The following is a 21512-nucleotide window of genomic DNA, read 5'->3' as shown; positions in this document are numbered from 1 at the left end:
TTTCCTACATGGCGTCACCAGAACGATCCAAGTGACACGTCAGCAACCACATAGGCAACTTATCCGATGATGTGGAGTGTCCACTTAAATATATATAAACCACTAATAATCTTTTAATAAAAAATTTTGGTAGCTAGGATCGAACCCGCGATCACCACATTAAGAAGTAATCTTTATAACCACCTGAGCCAATATAACTTTTGTTTGTTTTCTTGAAAACCGCAAATGATATACTACATTTACGAATCACAATAGATATAAGGAAAGGGAATCATCTCAGATTTATTTCAATTATATTTTCACACAATCAAATTTCATTTTTGCAATATATACGGATATAAACGCGTTTGAATCGATAACAATATCATCAAATTCCTAAAACTTAGGATTTGGGTGTTTGATTTAAATGGCTATCATTCACATTACCAACATAATCCCACAAACTCCATACTGCTATCACAAATCACGGTATGTTTATAAGTCATTTTTTTCATCATAGATTTTAATTCAATGTTTCTTTTTTTTTTTTTTAGTTATGGATTTGTAATCTATTTTTTTTAATACAGAAGTTCATTGATTTTTATATTGATAAGAGAACCTATCTACATCAAGATATATTTGTCTCATTTTTGTGATTTTTCATTTAAATGATTGGGATTTTTAAACTACAGCCCTTTAGGCTGTTTTTAACAATTAATTACTTCCTAAACATAATTTTATTTTAATGCAAACTCCCCCAAATTAATAAATGATGAGTCCGTTTTGTTTCATTCTTACACAAAAACTCAAAACATGATAATTCTTCGTCAACATTTTGTTCCTAATTATTTTTATCAAAACTCAAAACTTTTCTATACCTTTTATTTATCAAAATAAAACTTACTTTCTCCATCAGTTTGTTTTATATGATCTCTGTATTCATATATTTGTGTATTGTATCTTCAAAACTCTTCTTTTTTATATTTTTCAATTAAAGTATGTTTTGTTTTGATATACACTAGCCCTAGCTAATACGCGTACGATATACGGAAGCTATACAGATTTTACACCACGTGTCATTTAAAGAAACATCTTAATCCTGTCTTAGTTTATTGGTAAATCATCCGTTATTGTTAGCTTTACTTGTTTGTGTATATGATTCATTCGTAACTTTTCATGCTTGTTTTTTATTGTTTATATATATATATTCATACGACATGTGATATGTTCAGATGCATATTTCGTATGATATATGTTAACTTTGACAAGTAACAAAAGAAACGGACTCATTAGTTATTTAAAGAAATCTGCATTTATGTTAAATTATAAATTATGTTAGGAAGTAATTAATTGTTAAAAACAGCCTAAAGGGCTGTAGTTAGAAAAACCCATTTCATGAATTTTATTTTTAAATGATGTTTGATTCTAAAGGTTGTCAAAGTAATGATCTTTAATAAAATTCAGTGCATTCATGGATGCCTAATAACATCTTATTTTTCATGAACCTTATTTTGATTAATGTTTTTATTCATTTTAAAGTAATTTTTTCAGGATTACATTTTGGTTCAATGTAGGTGTTGTTAATTCAATAGTAAGATTGATGAAGATGAATTAGATTTGTATCTCATTTGGTATAAGATGACGAGAGATTAAATTTTATTATGTCAATATTGTATGTATGTATTTTAATTTTTTTACAGGATCGATGTATATCTATGTATAGAGATTAATGGTGATTGTAAGAACGGTACAAAATTCATTTTGTTGAAACTATGGCAGTATGGCTGACCATAGCGTTTGTCACTTATGAAGTCGTAAAGCATCATCATCATTGTTGCATATCGTTTATGGATTAATGTGATTTGTGACTTGATATGAGTACATAATGTAAAGGTTTTTTTTTTTCCTTTTTTTTTTTGAAGGATAGTAGTTTGAATATGGAATTTGGGTGTCTTATTAGTAGAATATGAAAATCCGACAATTAACAGCAAGTACCATTTATATAGAGATACTCTGCTTCTTTGCATATATATATATATATATATACATGTATACATATAAAAGTACGATCTGTTTTCAACATATATTTGACATATCTATATTTTTCTTGGAGTATAATAGTTTGAATATGAAATTTGAGTTTTTTATTCAATATTATATTCAGGTTTTCATTTTTCCAGCAAGATGGCCTTTAGATGCGCGACGTAAATTACTAAATGAAACGATCATGATTTTTAGGTATCTAATCAATTTATCTGCAATAATATTCTAAATGGTTGATAGTTCATCATATCATTTCAATTATTCAGAATAAACATATAAGTTGTAACTTATAAGTTGTGTTCCAATAAACAAATAAGCTGTAACTTTGACATAAACGATAAAATATATGACTTTTGTTCATCTTTGTAATTTGTACCTATGAAATATTATTGTGAAGTTTTCTTATAATTAGTCGCTTTTCATGTTTATTAGGATGGCCAATATGCTATATACGCAATAATTGACAGTATTGACGTTGATAAACCATGGTGGTACTTTGCTTGCAAGTCTTGCAACAAGAAAGTGATTCAGGTGAAAAATGGGGGCAACACTGGTAATGGATTAAGGTGCCTAGAATGTGGAGATAACCCCAAATCACTAATTCCAAAGTATGTTACACTAAATATTATGATATTATATTTTGTATTACCTAACACTTACTATTCGAGCTACCTAAAATGTTTTGCAATCATATTCTATTAGGTTCAAAGTCTGTATTCGGGTTGTGAATGACAGCGGGTCGACATCCTTCACGTTATTTGACAATCATGTCGGAACATTAATTGGGATGAGCACACATGATCTTAGGAAATGATATATAGATGATCCTGATATTATCCCCGATGAGCTCAATGAAATTGTGGGTAGATCTTATTTGTTCGAGTTCCTAATAAATGCTTATAATAGGAACGGAGAATTTCATTACTATACCGTCGCCGCTCTCACCAACGATAGTCAGACCATTGTGGCTTTCACGAAGGCTTTAATGTTGACACGGTATAAGCATTCTTCCAACATGATAATGTTATAAATAGTGTTCCATTATTTATTTTTTAGGATTCTATTGCTGAGTTTTGGTCTATACTCTATCTTCTAGGAAGCTAAAGCCGACACATATATACTGGCCCAGAATGCTACCTACATTACATCTAAATGCAATTCAGGCATGGTTTATTTTCCCTATATTTATTTCTTCTAAGTGTGATCCTATAGTTATGCATATATATGGTGTGTGTATATCATATAAAAAAAATAAATTCAAGTCGATACCTCAAGCTGATATATGCATATGTGTACTTACGGATGTCTTATGTATTTAGGTGTTAACTAGAAACCACCTATGAGGATTTCAGACCAGTATAACATGTAGTTGATCATTATCGCCTTTATAAGATAGACGAAGAATAACTGTGCTTATAATCATAGTTTATATATAGTTAAAATCTTAAGTGAATTATTTGTAGAGTCTGAAGCTGATGATCATCTAAATAGTATTATCGATCAACATCATTATTATCTATTAGAAAATCATTTGTAGCATCTTTCTTGGCTGATTTTTTATGCATGCTATACCTTGATGCCTTGAAAAAAAAATGGACCAAATATTAAAGAGCTTTATAAGATGGGCGACTATTATAGTTGGTCAATCTAAACTACTTTTAACATTCTCCAAAGTTAAATATCCCCCCATCGAGAATGCTATGATAGTTTCAAACATATCTCTTTTTTTATTATAATCAAACTGATATTGGCCTAACAGTTTTTGACATGGTCAATAAATAAGTAGTTGTCATTGCAACTCTGATCATGATCACGAATAAGGTCGTTTTTTTGAAATGTGGGTATAACATTTAAGAATGGGAACTTGAAGATGACTTCAATTGAGTAAAAAAGAATGTTTACTCCCTCTTTATGCAGTTCTAATGTCTTTTTTTTTGCATGTTTGAATGTGCTACTTATAAGCTTCTTATTAATCAACACACAAAAATGGCACGATTTATATGCTATTAATACATATTATAACTTTGTTATTACATTTTGTCTTAGGATTCTATGTCCGTAATGGATGACACTGTAAGCACGGCGTCCACATGGTAAGCGCCCCCATCCTGACTCTGGGAATAGTCCACATAATTATCCAGTGTGATGAAAAGTAGTAAAAAAGGAGTAGTAAGCAGCCCTGAAGTACTTAGCTTATTAAATTATGCAATTTGTTTTCCATTTAACTTGGATTTTGGTTTTTAATGGCCTCGAATGTGATGTTAAGTTTTGACACTTGATACTTGCTTTCTGTTGAGGCTTTTCACTATCGTTTTATGTGCTTGAACAAAATAAAACTCCTGGGTTTTAAATTTGCTTCTTGAATATTGTTATGAAGTTTCGTAATGTTGAAGTCAATATAGTGCAATATGCAATAGATATTGATGACTTTGTCCTCTTTTTTGCCTTTTTTCCAAATTAAAAGGTTATAGGCAATGCAGGTTACTAGATACGGTGTGTAGGTATATATTTTTGAATGATGGCGGCACTTGAAACTTAACAGCATTTACTTTTTGAAAGAGGATGTATCTTTTAGATTAAAAAATCCATCTGACATTTAGATAGAGATGTTGAAGGTCAACTGAGCGTATGGATACATAAATATAACATGCATCACAAAAAATACAAGCAGAAATTACAATGCATGCGTAGTGTATCTTATGTAAGTTGGATCAAATATGTTTGTTTTTGTTGCATTCCATTTACTATGAATCACGTAGACAACTATATAGCCCGGTGCAACGCACGAGTTTCACCTAGTTATATAGTGAAAATCTTCATAGGTTTACTGGTCAAAACTACTATAAGTATCGATGGAACAATTAGGGGGCTTCTGAGTAACCATAATTTGACGAAAAGAACTGTGTTGGTGCCTTGTAATCATTTTCCGATGTGCCATGGTGCACACCTGAGTCTATTGACCACTTATTAACATCATTCAACTTGCTATTAAGATTTAACACAAGGCTGGGATCTAGTGTAATGTTCCACCAATATACATTTTCTCTACTTGGGACTACTCGTGTAAATGAACTGGACAGTTCATGAAACGACTCGACCCAAAATATAAGACAAATTTTTTTTTATTTTTTTTTTATACTTAGAAAAATTTCGGTTAAATTTTCACCCAAAAACCAAAGTTGTTATTTTTGAAAAGTAGCAAATACAATCTTCATAATATGTTAATTTGAGGTTACGGTAGAAGTTTCAAGTCACGGAAAGCTCTAACGAAGCCTCGACAAAATTTAAAGATGATTTATCGAAAACAAATTTTGGCGGATGATGAGTCAAAAACTGCAGACGATGTGCACAATCTGCGGATGATCTGACACCAGTGCAAAAATTCCGCTTTTCTTGCGCTTAAACTCAGTTTTTGACCACCCTTTTTAACGACTTTCCCTTTTTCAAAACTAGACATATCTTATACCGATTTGAAGCTAAAGATGTCTACTTTCAAACGAAAATATTAACTTTCATCGAGGCTTGACCCATTTTAAAACATAAGTCGTCAAAGTGGGCTAGTAAAAGCATTTTGACACCAAAATCAACATACAACCTTTTTCAAACTCCAATACAAAATTCTATAACACATCAAAGCTGATTACAAACCATTACATGACATAATTTAAAACATAACTCAAGTACCTATTTGACCAAACATCATTTACACACCCATACGGGTCATTTACCTAAGTTAACGTTTATACAAAATAACCATACTTGTTTTTAAAATCAAAAGACCAAACCATGACAATAATTTGTGGATATGTACCAAGAGTCAAGAACAAGATTACCAAATATCCAAGTGTGTCAAGAGCCATAATGAGGAGGGATATCTAAGTATCTACCAAAACTCCATTCTTCTAAGAATAGCAAAACTTTCAAATCTTTCAAAAGCAACTTTCTTCTATCCAACTTCCAATCAATAAGATTTTAATTCCTTCTTTCGGAACCACCTATAAAATGGTAAACATCTAAAGGGTAAGCGAATTCTTAGTGAATATACTTGCATACATTTATGAACACGAAGGAGGGCAACGCACAAAGGACTATTATATGTAACTTATGACACCGTCGTGCCATACTTACATACTCACATTTGTACTTTAACGCTATACATGGATCCTTATAAGCAAATCAACACAACAATATCACATATTTGGGATTCTTAGGCCTCATTCGTATGAGGTTCTTAGGCCTCATACACAAGGGATTCTTACACCCCATAAATCACATAATAAGAGGTTCTTAGGCCTCATACACAAGGGATTCTTAGGCCCCATTAATCATATTGCCCCACATGGGCTTTAACGCCAAATCGATTTTTCATACATGAAATCCATCATCATATGGAAAATCAACCCAACATATACATAAAGGTATGCAAATATACTCACCTCCTCCGCGACTCGAACAACAACTCAATATAATGGCAATGCACAAATACAAGCTTTCAACCTATAATCACATCATAATATGCATATAAGCTAATATTCGCAATCTCGACTAACTCAACTTAGTCATTCTAACATTTCACTAGCATTCTCAACCCATAATCATCTAACTTTGTCATTGAGTTGCTTTTTCATTCAAAATTTGTTTATTCAATTCCATTCATCATCAACATCATTACTTTCATCACCAAATAATTTAACTAGTGATAATTATCACTTTCTCAAAATCAATACTTTCATGTCAACACACATATTTATAGTTAAATACATTAAGCAACTCAATAACAAACTATAATAAACTAGAATTTGGGGAAATTTTATACAAAATCTCAATTTATAGCAAAACCCCCAAATTTGGGCACCAAGAACCCTAATTTTCAATATAACACAAAACTAGGTTAAGGGTTTAATAGCTTAAGGATTCAAGAACAAATTCCAAGACTTTAAGTGGAAATTTCTCCTCCTCCACCTTTTCTTCTTGTAATTTTCAGCCACCCCACACACACCAAACCTTCACTTTTAATTTCTAAGATAAAGAAAGATTATTATTCTTTGATATTGGAAGAACTCTTTAATTGAATTAGGGATGAGATTTGATTAAAACAATGGATGAAGAAGGTAGAAGAAGAAGATAGAAGATGTAGTGAAGGATGACTAAGGAAAAGAGGTGGGTGCCTGACACTTTCTTGAGATGCCACGACCCCTTTCAACATTTGTGGGTAAAATATCTACTATCCATTAAAGTTCTAACTAAATTAACCCATAACCAAAAATGAAATACTAAAAAATTAATTTAATGTCAAAACTATAAAAATGGGTTAATTGCTTTACCTTAAAAACTTGGGGTGTTACAGTTCATTAAGCGTTTAGCAAAAAATTCATTCGTGTCTGTAGGTTTTGTTAAACGTAAGAATATGAACACAAAAATATGTTTGTTTAGTTATATTAACGAAGATAAACAAAGCTGTCGTTCGTTCATTTATGTTTATGAACGTTCAATAATTTGTTTGTGAACGTTCGTTCGTTTATGTTCGTGAACATTTGTTCATTTATGTTTGTGTTCGTTCGGTTTATTTATAGCCTACTTAAGACTTGTTAGAAATCTATTCTTTAACGCTGTTGGGGTCAACTCTCAAAAGAGTTTTTAATTTAACAATACTCGCCGTTTGTTAGAATTATTGAGTTTTTTTTTTTTACCGATAAATTTGGGTTCAGCGGCATTTCTTTTCATATACCCAACTCAAATTTAAGAGAAAACCCATAATATGAAAACCCTTTGTCTCCATTTCTAAGAATATTTTGCTAACACCAAAATTTTAACATAAACTTCTCAATCTCAAGTTCCACCACATACTTTTTATTGGGTTTACGTAATATCCTATAGAGTACAAATTTTAAAGACGTTCAGTCCATTGGATTTTATGGGTTAAAATTGGGTACCTAAACTCGAGGTTGAATGGGGGGTTGCAAAATTTTTAATTTCATGTAATTTCTGTTCATTTGCATATTCAAACAATTGTGTATTTTTTGGATTAATAGAATTCGTCATTAAAAAAAAAGCCTTAATTAGACTTTAGGGTACAAACAATGAAACGACAAAGAATATAATTTACAAATGTTATATGTGAAATCGAAATAATCTATGTATGTATTTTAAAAAAGTGGTTTTGTATGGCATATCACCATCTACTTTGTTTTGATATCCTCCTAATCCCAAGAAGGAGATACGACTGATAGCATGCACACATGATTTGTCATCTTCAATATCCAGAATCGCTATCATATGTATACGGTATACCTCTTTTAATTAGTAAATTTGAATAATAATATTATTTGGCGAGATTAATTTTATAAAAAATGTCTGTTCTAGTTATTTGAGTTATTAATATATTAAAATATTAATTCAAGTTTATTCTTTTGAACTCAATTTAGTTTTTGTTTTTAAGATCAACACGCGCAATAATGTGATCAATATAAGCAAATTTTCACATTATTTTCTTGTGTTGTTTCCAAAGATGTTAACATTTTGTGACGATTAAAGGTGATACCATGACAAGTCATTACTTATGAAACTATAATCGGGTTCACAAGTAGTTTTGCTTTGCAACTTGCATTGTATTTACGCTTAATGAGTATATAAGTCAAAGATATCGACAATGATTTTTTAATAAAGACGATTTGGTCTAATGAAATTTGTACCTATTGTCGTTAACTTTCAAAATTCAAACCTTTATTACATCAATTATTAGTTCCAATCAAATTAAAATTTTTATTTTCTAAAATGTTATATAACCAAAGAAATAAAAAAGCATATTTGGTGACTTGGTGGCATTGGACATTGAGCTTTGGTTCTTTTCCTTTTCTTTTTTAGTACTTTTCTTCTTTTTAAATAACTATTCTTAATTTTTTTGTATTTACCACATGTATTTTCAAATAAAATAAATTGTATTCGGCTTACATAAATTTACACAAAATTTACGTATGTTTATAAGTTTACATATCATAAAAGTTGTTTGATGATATCAATAAAAAAAATTTCATTTTTGTCCCATTATAATATTATATGAACACTATGGTTATATTTAGTTTACAGAATTTGATATAATTGAATTTTATTTTTGAGTGTGTTTGGTTGTTTAGAAAAGAAAAAATCTCATTTCGTAGGAATATAAACATTCTATCACTTGATGGAATCTTCATTACTTGAGGATAGATGAAGAAATTTTATTCCTTATTTTACTTGAAATTTTCAAAAATAAAAAACATTATGTCAAATTTCATTCCTCCGAATTTCAATTACTTTGAAAGATTACATATCTTTCAAAAACATTTTGTGATCAAATGCACCAATGAGATACCCTTATTTTATACCACAACAAAAAAAAAGATAACAACACACGTAGTGTGTCAAGTTATCATAATAATTCATATGCACGACATTCTATATAGGTATTATGTGTTTTTCATACATCTCAATGTAAAATAAAGTTAGTTAAACATGTTTTGATTTGAAAAGTTTAGCAATTTTTCCCAATTCTCCATAGTTATACATTTATGTATCATGAATTAACGCCGCACCCGCATGCATATACTCGACATTCTCAAATACACATAAGAGTAATAGTACAATAAGTTTGGGCTCACCAAAAAATATCAAGGTTGTTTTATTTGTATAACCTTATTATTATTTTTTTGAAATATTCGTTCTGTTTTTGATATTGATTGGTAGTGTGTTTCTTTTTCTTCTCCCAAAGAGGAGCAGGAGCATGTTGGAGTGAACTTTTGACTTTATTCACTCGCCAAAGAATTATTGTGTTTGAATCTTTCGATTTTAAGATGAGAGATCTCAATGTAATCATTTTGTCATGGGATTTGGGTCTACTGATTAATCGCCCTTCTTTTTTCCTCCCTTATTCATACTTGTCTTTTTTCTTGTGTGTATTATTAAACACTTTTGTATAAGTTGGGTACGTATACGACGGTATTTTTTGTTTTTAACTTGCAATTAAACTTTATTTAAGTAAAAATCCCTAGTAAAATGCTAGAGTTCACAATCTTAATCTTAATCTTAATCTTAATCTTAATATATACTATAAGACAGTTGAACTAATAACTTATTAACCAATCAAATCGCTCAATTTTATCAAATTGACTCTCGCTTATGTCATCATTTAGATTAACTATATACTAAAAATCCTAATAATCATTATCCAAATATATTATTATATTGGTATTTATATTATTTTGTAAAAAAAGTCTCATTAATTTACAATTTTTTGTATTTCATCAATAATTTACACTTTTTAACCCTAAATATTAAGTTTATATTTATTTTTAGCCATCAATTTGAGAATTTTTTTTCTTAAATTTTTTAAAAACGTTACAAAAAGTATTTATATTTAATTATTTAAAGTTACAATTGTCACTCAAATCAAAAGTCTTAATTGTTATCAAACAATATGAAAACAATCCTAATTGTTATCTAATTATCATAGGAGAGTGATTGAAAATAAACATATTCATGTTATGGGTCGTATCATGATCAAACACATATACTTAAATGTCAAGTACAGGATCACAAGTATGTTTATATTTTAATTCTTAATAATCTTTCATAATAATATCACATTATGAGTTCAATTGGTTTCAAAAAATTATATAATAGAGAAATTATTATAGCATTTGCCTTGTGGATTGACAACGACAAACAATCCCATCAATATATATCAGCTAATAATGACAATGATGAACATGTGGTTATTGTACTACAACTTGCAAAGTATAACACTTAGAACCGTATATTTTCAAAATTATAAGTTTTTATGAATTAAATGTATGAATATCTAATATTGATAATATCGTAAACCCCGTGTCCAGTGTCGGACACGGGTCTAAAATCTAGTACAATATAGAGATAAATGAAATTACACAAATTAGACCCTATCCGAAACTTTAACGGCTAAACTTATAAAATTGTTTGAAAAATTATGCCAATTACCGATAAACTATAAAACATAAGAAAAACCTCACCAACAAAGTTGAATCACCGGTTTTCACTTCGTAATCATTTTACTGGAAATTAAAATCAAACTTTTGATCTCTATTATCATAAAATAGTGAAAACGAATGAGAGGATTTAGATTGGGTCCTTTTTATGATTCTGGATATTATTTACAGTTTTTAACATGTATGGGTATTGAAAATCTTAAAAGGCCGATAGGTTCCCAATTTTAAAAGAATTTCCATCAAAAATAAACAACAAATGGTCTAGACTAGTATACTAGAAAACCCCTTCAGTACTGTACTCCCCAAATCTAAGACCTTATCACTATAGAGATTTCTTTATCATTTAGTTTCAAAAATTATTTACATAATTAGCTCAATGGTTGAAAGACCATCCCCCGTTCATGAAGTCTTGAGTTCAAGCCTTGGGAGGACATAAGGAAGTCCCTTTATGAGGGCTTGGCTTGGTTTACCCAGCTTCAAGTCTGATAGGGCAGGGTTTACCCCTATTAATCGTCGTGCCTTCGGGCGGATTAGTAGGGGTTTTCCCCCTATCGGGTATTTGAAATAGGTATTTCTACTTCGAGGGAGCTCTCTAGCGCGGATCTGGTTAAGACAACGTATGCTAGACCTCTCACTATCGAATCGCGACACGAAGTTTTCAACGAAATTCACCTTTAAAAAAAAAAAAAAAACTTTTACAAATTGTTGACCCAATGTAGTCTTTTATTAATACAACTAATCCGTTTAAATGTCTCTGTCGAATTTACAACTCATTTACTACTACTCATTTACTAGTCTGGCATATATCCTAAGATTAATACAGCAAAAACCAAAATATTGAAAATTTGGTTAGAAATATTCTCTAAACAAAAAACTTGTACAAATTTTTGGTTTAACACAAAAATATAGTAACAAATATAATGCGTCAGTATTTATCATATCAAATTGACATAGTTCACTTATCTATTTAGTAGCTAAACATAAAACTAAAATTGTATGTATAAAAGATGCATGCTCTATAAAGTTCATTGAGGGTGGGCGGAGTGATCATCCAGAAACACCACTCTGTGTCTTACGTGTTCTCGCCGGGTTCCAATATTTCGGGTATAATGCCCGTTATCGATAAAAGAGAGAGGGTGACAACGGTCATCTAACCGTTAAATCTAACTGTTTAGCCCTTTTTTTTAATTAAATTTTTTTTTTCCACACCAAATTTCACACATTCTCTACATATTTAGAAGTTTGATGCTAGAAGCATGTGTTCGACAAACAAATAAATAAACGTTAATATTTGGTTTTAAATTCAAAAAAAAAAAGAAAAAAAACCTCTCTTCTTATTACAACGAGGACAATTTATCAGTTTTTATAGAAGTCATGTAGTATTTTGAATAGGAGAAGGTCAAAAAGTAGTAATTATCGGGAAGGGAAGATGTGTAAATCTCAAGTTATTGGAACATCTACAGCTTTCAGAGCCCAACATTTAAAGACTGAAACATAACTTTATCCAGAGATAAAATTTCACCAAAAGGAACAATGTACAGATACATGTTTCACAGCATGAAATACAAGTTTACTTGCACCAAATATAATCCACATAGAATGAGATAAAATTTTTTACCCAAAGTGACAAACTGAAAAGCAACAAAGGACCCAGATACATGATAAATTTGCTCTCTCAGAAAAAACACCACTATGCTGTGTCTTGTCACTTATTCATCATTTCTTAACAAATCTATCAATATATGAAATTTTTTTTTTTTTTAACGGCAACTGTTGAATACAATCTATCTCACCATCTGCTCATATCAGTGTAGTCGGTTTTCTAAACTAGGCCGAAACATCTAAAGAAAAACCGCAACTAAGATTAACAAATAATAGAATATTTGCCTCATCGGTAAAATCTGAATGACTGATCGCTTAAACCATATATTATCGACAACCAAACGTGAATAATAAAAGTAAAATGGAAAATAATTGTTAGTGTTAGTGATTTCAAAAGCAAAAGGTTATAATTTCGAATCTTGTATAAGATACAAAGTTACAAACCATTTGGAAAAAAGGAAAAAATTACATTCGAGTAAGTGAAACTTTTGGTCGCATACACACAGCAAAGATACAGTTGAAAGAACCCGTCTTTTTACAAAGTGTCCCAATTTACCACTCTTCCTTTTTTTTCTTTGATCATACCCCTTTAACTTTCCCAATTCGCAATTGCGCTTTATCTTTTTTATCCAAAAGTTGTGTGTTTTCTTATCGACGACCTCGATGATTATCAGTTTATTACGTTTGTGAGGAAAAGACATCTTGACGACGAATCTTTTATTTGCTTGTAACGTTTGGGATGACTTTAACCCGGCCTTAAGCTTCCAACCTACTCTGCCAAACAAACCAAAATTCAAAAAAATGCTAATAACACTTTGTTGTAGATAAAATCATAGGGGCATTGGTTAATTAGGAAAATGACCACAAAAGACTATGACAAATTGACAATACTAAGAACAAGATCAAATGTAACAAACAATTATGACATAAGTTCAATGTTATTAACTCAAATTAACAAATTTAAGAGCAAGATAAACAAAATGTAGTATAGTAATAACAACCTTGGGCGCGACTCGATTAGTATGGACGAAGAATGTTCTTGCCAACGGAATTCGAGTTACTAGTTGATCTACTTCTGCGACTTCCCCTCAATGGAGTCAAGTAAAATCTTAGCAAACCGCTATCAGTATGTTTAGGTGAATATCGTGCACTACGATTCCTTTCAAGAACAAATTCGTCGCCTCCAACTGATCTCCTGCTCTTCCCATTTCCAAATCCATTGATTTCAGAACTTGATTTTTTGGATGAGTTCCTCCAACTCACACTACTATTACTTCTAAACACTTTCTTGTTAATCCCGGTTTCTTGCCAAGATTCCGAGAATGATCTCTCCACGCCATTCACTCTGCTAAACCCCTCGTAGTCGTCGTCTTTGTTACTTCCACGACGTTGAATAAACCCCCAAATTTTCCACCTCCAACGCCTCGATTTCTTCCCTTCTTTTTTCTCTCCCCCATTTATCCCTAACTCAAATGTTTCTGAACAATCATCTCTCAACGAATTCGAATTCGAATCTCTTCCTAATTCCCTCTCACCACCAATACTTGGAAACCTTAACCCTCTATTAGGATACCCATAATCAATACTAGCAGGCGTTACTTTTGCATTTGATACTGCCACGGCCGCAGCTGCAGCTGCTGAGGCTGTGACAGTTTTTTCCTTTGTTTGGTCCATTTCCGCGACCACAGCCGCGGCCATTTTCCTAATGGAATTTGACCTGTCAAGGCTTTTTCGTCTCTTAGACGAAGAATCTGTGTAATACTCGCGGGTCTGTACAGACCCACCGGGCACAGATTCATCATTTTTCACCACATGTTCCTCAACCGATATCTGCATATCGGACCGAGGAACATGTACAACAACAGGTACATCCTCAACCATAGGCGGAAGCCTAGGAAATGTCCTCCCAATCAAATACCCATCCCAAGATGCCCGAGGCTCATCAAACGAATACCTCGGGTCATCAAAAGAAACCCGACCCGCATCCAACGAAAACCTCGGGTCAACATCACAAGACCGCCTTCCAAACCCATAATCAGCTATTTCTGACTGCGTTTCACGGTACTGCCGTGAAACCGGTTTTTTAACCGGCAATGTAGACGACGAAACGACGTCGTTTTCAGGACTACTTTTCTTCTGTTTTCGCCTCCATTTTTGCCATTTCTTACTTAACACCGACGCAGCTGACCAGAAGTTTGACCTGGTAGTTGACTTTTTAGCATTTGAATCTAGATCTATATGTATATGATCTTTCATTGTTTTCAATTCTTGTAAAACAATCTCTTCAACATCACCTTCAAACTTATTTTCTTCTTCTTTTTGTAAGGATTTTTCTTGTTCAGCAATTTCTTCACTTATTTCCTCAATCTCATCAACAATGTTGCGGATTTCACAATCATTCGTATCCACTCGTTTTTGTTGTTGGTCGTCTATAATAATGTCGGTGCTGCTGGTCGTGGTGCTGTTTGTATTTTGACCCAATTGTTTTTGTTTATTATTATTATATTTGTATTCGTTGTTTTCGACCGAAAACAACGAGTACAATGTGTTACGAACGTCGCACGATTTTCGCTGCGGCTCGTAACCGCAACTAATTAACTCCGCGTTTCGAGCCGCGGAAAATGACTTCGTGCGACGAAGCTCTGGAAAAAAAGAAGATGTTTTAGTACTGTTATTATTATTATTGGGAACAAATGTTGTTGATGATGATTTGTGTTTGAAGATTGATTTGATGGCGGCGGTGGCGGAAGAAGTGGAGTTCCGGCGAGAGGTGGAAGTGGTGGCGGACGACGGATTATTGTTATCTAAAGTGGTGAGACGTTCGCAGAGACACAAAGGACAGAAGCCGTTGAAAGATTCATTTGGGTGACGGTCGCAGCTGAAAGAAGAACGAGGAGGTTGTTGTAACGGCGGCGGCGGTGGTAGTTGGTCGGTGGTGGTGGGATTCATAACCGGCGGTGGTGGTGGTGGTTTGAATAATGTGAGAAAAGTGAAATGATGCGGAGTGTGTTCATGTTATTAGCATTAATGAAATGAAAGAATGAATGTGAGAAAGAAAAAGGAAAAAAAGTTAACGTTAAAATGTGAATGTGAATGTGTGTGAAAGAGAAAGAAAGAAAAGAGGAGGGGTGGTGTTGGTGTTTAACAGTAAACCAACACGGATACTGTCAAGAATGGGACACAAATTCGAGGATTGTGAAAGTGGAAATCAAAGCACTCTTTCTTTACTTAATGTGTTTTTAATTTTTTATATATTGACAATTCTACCCATGGGTTTTCACAAATTAGACCGGTTTTTCTTAACATTAAATCATTAATGAATACTCAATCTATTTGTAATCGTCATGTTAATACTAGATAAACTAATAATAAGGTGATCCAATATATTGAATCACTTTACCCATATCATAGTAAAAACTTAATAATTTGATGAAAGCATATTATTATATTATTGAAAAACAAATAAAAATATATGTAATTAAAGATTTAACACGCCCAAACCTTCTCTTATGGCTACAAATTTGTTCTAACACGCTTCATGCTTGTAAAGTGACGCGTCAAAAGCTATATATGTTGGATGGAATGGCTCTTAAGAGCAGTTTTACTAAGATACTAAGTGACAAGTCACGTATTTTAACATACCTTCAATATCTTTTACTTTCATTACATTTTGTATGCTTTATGTTAGCATTTAATTATTCAAATTTACATACAAAACAAATAAGGTTTTTCTTTTCCAATGGTCCGTGAAGAGGAGTATTTTTTATTCATTTGTACATATCATAATCGATACATCGTTGTAACTGAATCTATATTACTAAACAATTGTCGGATATTTTACTGTAATTAAATCAACCTGGTTGACTGATATCGTCACAATAAGATATCAGATAAGTTTGGAGATGCGGATAGTATGCCTATCAGAATTTATTATGACGATCCCTTGAGGACTAGGGGCTGGGTAGTGCCTTTAGGATTGGGATCCAATGGGCGACAGCAACGGAGACCAAGCAACAGTGCCCATGGCTAGGTTGAAAATTATATTTTTGGAACTTGAAGGGTGAATTTTGATAATCGGAAAAGTTTGAAATAACTGCAAAAGACGGTTTCTACAACCCTAATACGTATTTTCTATATATTTGGTCACTTTCTTTTCTTTTTCTTGTATTCTCTCAAACCCAACATACCAATAATTCTCAATTTAATTGTATCTGATTCAATAGCCTGGGTAAACTGCAAAATTGATCAAATCTAAATGCGATTACGTGCCTTCAGAGATTTCAATATATCCATTGTGTTTGTTTGTACACTGAATTTCCCCAACAAGGAAATAATATCAAATAGATATTTCATAACAAAATATAAGTTTTAAAGTTTACAAACACCAAAAAGTAAATTTAAAGCATTGTAATAACAATTCTTAAAAAATTCAAAACATATAAAAAAAATAGTGAAAATACACTTACAATCCACTCAAAACTAGTAAAAATACAAGTTTTAAATTTTATAAACACCAAGTATAAGTTTTAAAGTTTACAAACACCAAAAAGTAAATTTAAAGCATCATAATAATAATTCTTAAAAATTCAAAACATATAAAAGAATAAAAAATGGTTTTAAAAAATCAAAAAACCAGTTTCACAATTCTGAAAATACCAGGACATACGGAAAATACTGGAGGCCATGAATAGTGAAAAATATCGAACAAAATATCGGGATAATTGTAATAGAGTACCTTTCGATATTGGTAATATCGACTGTATTTAAAACATTGGTAAGCTCGATGCCAATTACTATACCACTTTAGACAAGATTTTCTTTGAATTAGCATTTCAATATAACAAAAACAGGGTGTACAAAATTATATCATGTAATTTCTTTGTCTTCAGTTTTTAAAAAGAATTAGGCACATTTGTTAACACATGCGTAGGCGTGATTTTTGGGTCATTTCATACTTTCTCTGTTATGCTTTACACCAATAATATATAAACAGTCGAAAATTTATTTTAAAAGTTGAAAAAAGTTTGTAAAATAGATTTTATTATTAACAAAATAAAGGTTAATCGGTGAATTATTCTTACGAAAAAAGAAACAAGAAATTTCAAAGATTCCTGTAGAGAAGAAAAAGCAAAAGCAATTCACGCCAGTTTCTCTCATTTCGCTTTCTTAATCTTTTTTATTTTTTCTTTTTAAGATTTTGTTTTAAAGGGGATTTTGTTTTTGTTTTGAATATTAGCTTTCAGTTGTTTTTGTATGTTAGCTTTTTGTTGTTTTTGTGTCTTCCCAAATGCCTACCGTGTCGTTTTCAATTATATCGTACTCGTAAGGTTCCTTGATAACACCAGAGGTGATCCATATATTATTTTTCTTAAGCCATACATCACAAATATTCTTGATAATATTATACATTATAACATCTTAAAATACGTTTATTAGTGTATAATTAAAAAAAAATGTGTTATACGGTTCATCGTCATCTTAACAATATCTACTACATATATATGTCTTGTTATTTTGGATATGTTGGTTATATTTATAAAAAAAAAATATTGTTTGATGAGTGTAAATTGCAGGGGATATATATTTCTTTGCAACAAAGCACAACATTTATATCTATATTAGGAATGCTTATATAATAATGAATAAAACTTACTATGGTTTGCTATTATATGTATGTATCGAATTCTTCAATCCTGGATTCAACGTTTTCAACTCATATGCATTTATATACCGAGGAGTGTAACACCACCAGGTCAAAAAGGGTAACACCACCATGAAAAGTATTAGCGGCGACGTCGCTGCTAATACTGCGGGTCCCCCATGTCTGCAATAGTAAACCTGACAAAGAAATCAGCGAGCCCATGTCAGTGTCAGAGTATTCGGTTATCTATATTCACACGTGTTTTGTTTTTTTTTCTAACGGCATCTATATTCACAAGTAGTATTATGTTTACACTACCTAGAAGTTGTCATGTTATTTGACCCGTCATCAATATTAAGATCACGTCATCACTTTATGAGCTATGAGAGGTCACATACATACAATATCAAAGTCAAAATTTATTATAAATGATATTTTGAAAGCTTAATACATATAATACCAAAATGTGACAAGGTTAATACATCTTGTTGATTGGTATGTTAGTGTACATCGATATATATTCGAAAACATAAAAACGACGACAAGATTACTCAGATTTGAATCATTGTTGATCATGTTTTACACAATGGTAACATTACTGTGATCATAATCAGGATCGTATTAAGGTATTGAGAGGTTTAAAGCAAGTTTTTAGATTGACTAGTTATTGACAATTTGACATGTCGTTATAAATACAACTTTTGAAATTCTATCAATTACTTTAGGTTACCCAATTCCTATTTTTTACATTGATACTCGTATTATTGAGAGGTCAAAGGTTCGATTTTCATACCATGTAAAGGCTGCATGTCTTTTTTCTTTTAATCATTTACATAAAATCTGGAAGTAACCTCCCAACCTAAAGAGGTAAGATTGTCTACATTTCAACCTCCCGCATACACTGTCGTGGTATTAAGATCAAAACTTGTAAAAGACGGTATTGGGTGTTTACTACTTTTCCATATTATTAAGAGTTTTATTAATCTTAAATGGCTATAAGTTTATAAACCAAATACCTTTGTCGATACCACTCTCAAAGACCGATACCAAAGACCTCTCCCAAAAAATAACTGCTCCTCCACACTACAATAAATGGGTGAGAAATCTTTTTGGAAAGATTGATTCAAAGTTAAAGCGTGTTGTCATGCGTTTTATTAAAATGTTTGTAGGGAAGTAGATAAGTATGTTTGATATTTAGATAGAACCGGGAAGCATCAACCTGCATACATTGTCGTGGTATTAAGATCAAAACTCATAAAAGATGCCATTGCGTGTTTGCTTTTCCATATTATTGAGAGTTTTATTGATTTTAAGTGGCGATAAGTTTATAAACCAAAGACCTTTGTGGATACTGAAAGACTGAAACCAAAAACCTCTTCCAAGAAAAAACTGCTCATACACACTAATACGGGTTACCAATATTTCTCTAAGGATTGTTTTAAGTTAAAGCTTGTTAGTTATGCGTTTTATTAAAATGTTTGTAGGCAGGTAGATAATTATGCTTGATATATTTATGATATTTCGAATAGTATACGTACATCATTTCTAGCGTCGTACATAATTGTTAGCTGAAAATGCTTTTTTGAATTAAACGATACCTATCAGAATTTTTATTGCAAGATAAAATGAAATATCCATATATAAGCGTTTAATATGATGCATAATTAGCTGATTCAGTTGAATCCTTATATTCTTATTTGTATTTTTATTTTTTTATTATTAAAGATGAATATGACCATTTACTTTATGAGATTATAAAATTATTTGAATAGTGAATTTTATGATTGATGATGATGATGAGGTGAAATAATGGAAGACAATCAAACACGCACGCTTATATACTAGGAATTTTGTCAATGCATTTGTAATTATAACAAATTATTATGTTTCATACATATTATTCTTCATTATTACCCTCTAAATATATAATATTAATGAACTATAAGATTAGCCAATATATAATAACTAGCATATGTGGTACCAATAGTCCAGTACGATGCATCAACGACAGTTTACAGCACGGGAAATGACGTGACGACAATAATTTATGTTGGTAAGTGACGGTGGTGGTGAGTGGTGATGGTGAGAATGATGACGACGGCATGTATGGGTGTATATGTTGAATATCTTTTGGAAGAAAGGTTTTGATTTGGGAGCGTAATATTGAGTTTTAAGTTAGTGATACTTAAAATCTTTAATAATTATAAGAGTTATCAAAATCTCCTTAAAAGTAAGGGTAGGGATGCATTATAGGAAAGTAATAACAATAATGTAGAAAATGAAATTGAAAACAGGTTTTTTTTTCTAGATATAATATTGTAGAAAATGCATCAAAATCATCCTTAAGAGGTATGCAAAAAATATATATAAAAGAAAGAAATTTCAAAAGTAAAAAGCTAATGATAATCATGCTGCCTTTTGCTTTTCTTCATGTTAGAGACAACTATAAATGTGAAAATTTTGTGAATAAATTTCATACCTTTTAAAATAGTAAATAAAAGTGCGTAATTATTGAAGAAATTATAGTGACTTTTGACTTTCGAGATTGGATTTCACACTAACATTTTTTATTTTCATTTGGGTTTTTAAAGCCCATTTTTTTAGTATAAGTTGTGTTTGAAGAAAAAAAAACAAGTTGTTAGCCCAACAAATGATTTATGGCCTAATTGAACAAACACAAGCCAAACTTTTAACCGTGGCCAACAGACTAAGCTACAATTTATATAAAATTTGTAGGTGTAGTTTTTAAACTGTTTATACTAGACAAACAAATAAAGTTTTCAATATGAGCGCTCGAACAAGATCTAGCCTAATTCGGCTAAACCTAAGACAAACTAAATTTACTATAGGGTTTTGTTAATGACAACCCTTATGAATGCATTAAAAGTTAAACTTTGTCATGCGAAAATTCAGGGATGGCTTAAATTCAGGGATGGCTTTTTATGTATAAAATATTACTTTTTATGCATGTAATAAAGTACTAATAACAGAGCTGTCATTATCATTTTCCTTTACTATATCATAAAAGAATATCTTTCTATAGTTACACTATCCTAATGTAATAAATATTACTACCGTAAAACACCGATAATACTCAATAAATGAATGCCTCGTTAAAATTAATAATTTGTCTGATACTAATTGAAGAAAAATATTATAAATTGACACTCGATAATTTAATAACTCGTTAAGTTAATTACTATAAATATAATTAACATGATATATCCAAAACTTAGATAAGGTGACAT

The 21512-nt window shown here is 31.3% G+C and overlaps 1 protein-coding gene and 2 long non-coding RNA genes across 7 annotated transcripts; 1 reads left to right on the top strand and 2 right to left on the bottom strand.

Moving 5' to 3' along the window:
* The first annotated feature begins 289 nt into the window (after positions 1-289).
* On the top strand, positions 290-3189 carry LOC122593268. 4 transcript variants are annotated; one of them, XR_006322812.1, is made up of 6 exons: positions 290-468; positions 1002-1094; positions 2144-2217; positions 2455-2630; positions 2725-3018; positions 3119-3189. It is a non-coding gene; the product is annotated as an uncharacterized LOC122593268 (long non-coding RNA). The 4 variants fall into 4 exon arrangements; XR_006322810.1 differs by lacking the exon at positions 1002-1094; XR_006322813.1 differs by lacking the exons at positions 290-468; positions 1002-1094 and adding an exon at positions 1903-1970.
* Positions 3190-5605: 2416 nt separating this feature from the next.
* On the bottom strand, positions 5606-7158 carry LOC122594365. The gene is made up of 2 exons (XR_006322976.1): positions 6459-7158; positions 5606-6017 (listed from the first exon to the last, which is right to left on the bottom strand). It is a non-coding gene; the product is annotated as an uncharacterized LOC122594365 (long non-coding RNA).
* Positions 7159-13025: 5867 nt separating this feature from the next.
* LOC122594239 (protein OCTOPUS-like) lies at positions 13026-15737 on the bottom strand. Of its 2 annotated transcripts, none has more exons than XM_043766710.1 (2): positions 13625-15737; positions 13026-13397 (listed from the first exon to the last, which is right to left on the bottom strand). In XM_043766710.1, the coding sequence occupies exon 1, from the start codon at positions 15570-15572 to the stop codon at positions 13641-13643; it is 1932 nt and encodes a 643-aa protein (XP_043622645.1). In that variant the 5' UTR covers positions 15573-15737; the 3' UTR covers positions 13026-13397; positions 13625-13640. The 2 variants fall into 2 exon arrangements, with proteins under 2 accessions (XP_043622645.1, XP_043622646.1); XM_043766711.1 differs by having other exon boundaries at positions 13026-13392.
* Between the last annotated feature and the right edge of the window lie 5775 nt (positions 15738-21512).

The sequence above is a fragment of the Erigeron canadensis genome, chromosome 3, assembly GCF_010389155.1.
Source record: "Erigeron canadensis isolate Cc75 chromosome 3, C_canadensis_v1, whole genome shotgun sequence".
Taxonomy (NCBI): Eukaryota; Viridiplantae; Streptophyta; class Magnoliopsida; order Asterales; family Asteraceae; genus Erigeron; species Erigeron canadensis.
Note: the sequence above shows the minus strand (reverse complement) of the source record. Positions and strands in the feature narration are given on the sequence as shown.

Bases quoted from the DNA above. Each gene is read 5' to 3' on its own strand.
- LOC122594239 (XM_043766710.1), bottom strand. From the start codon at position 15,572: ATGAATCCCACCACCACCGACCAACTACCACCGCCGCCGCCGTTACAA.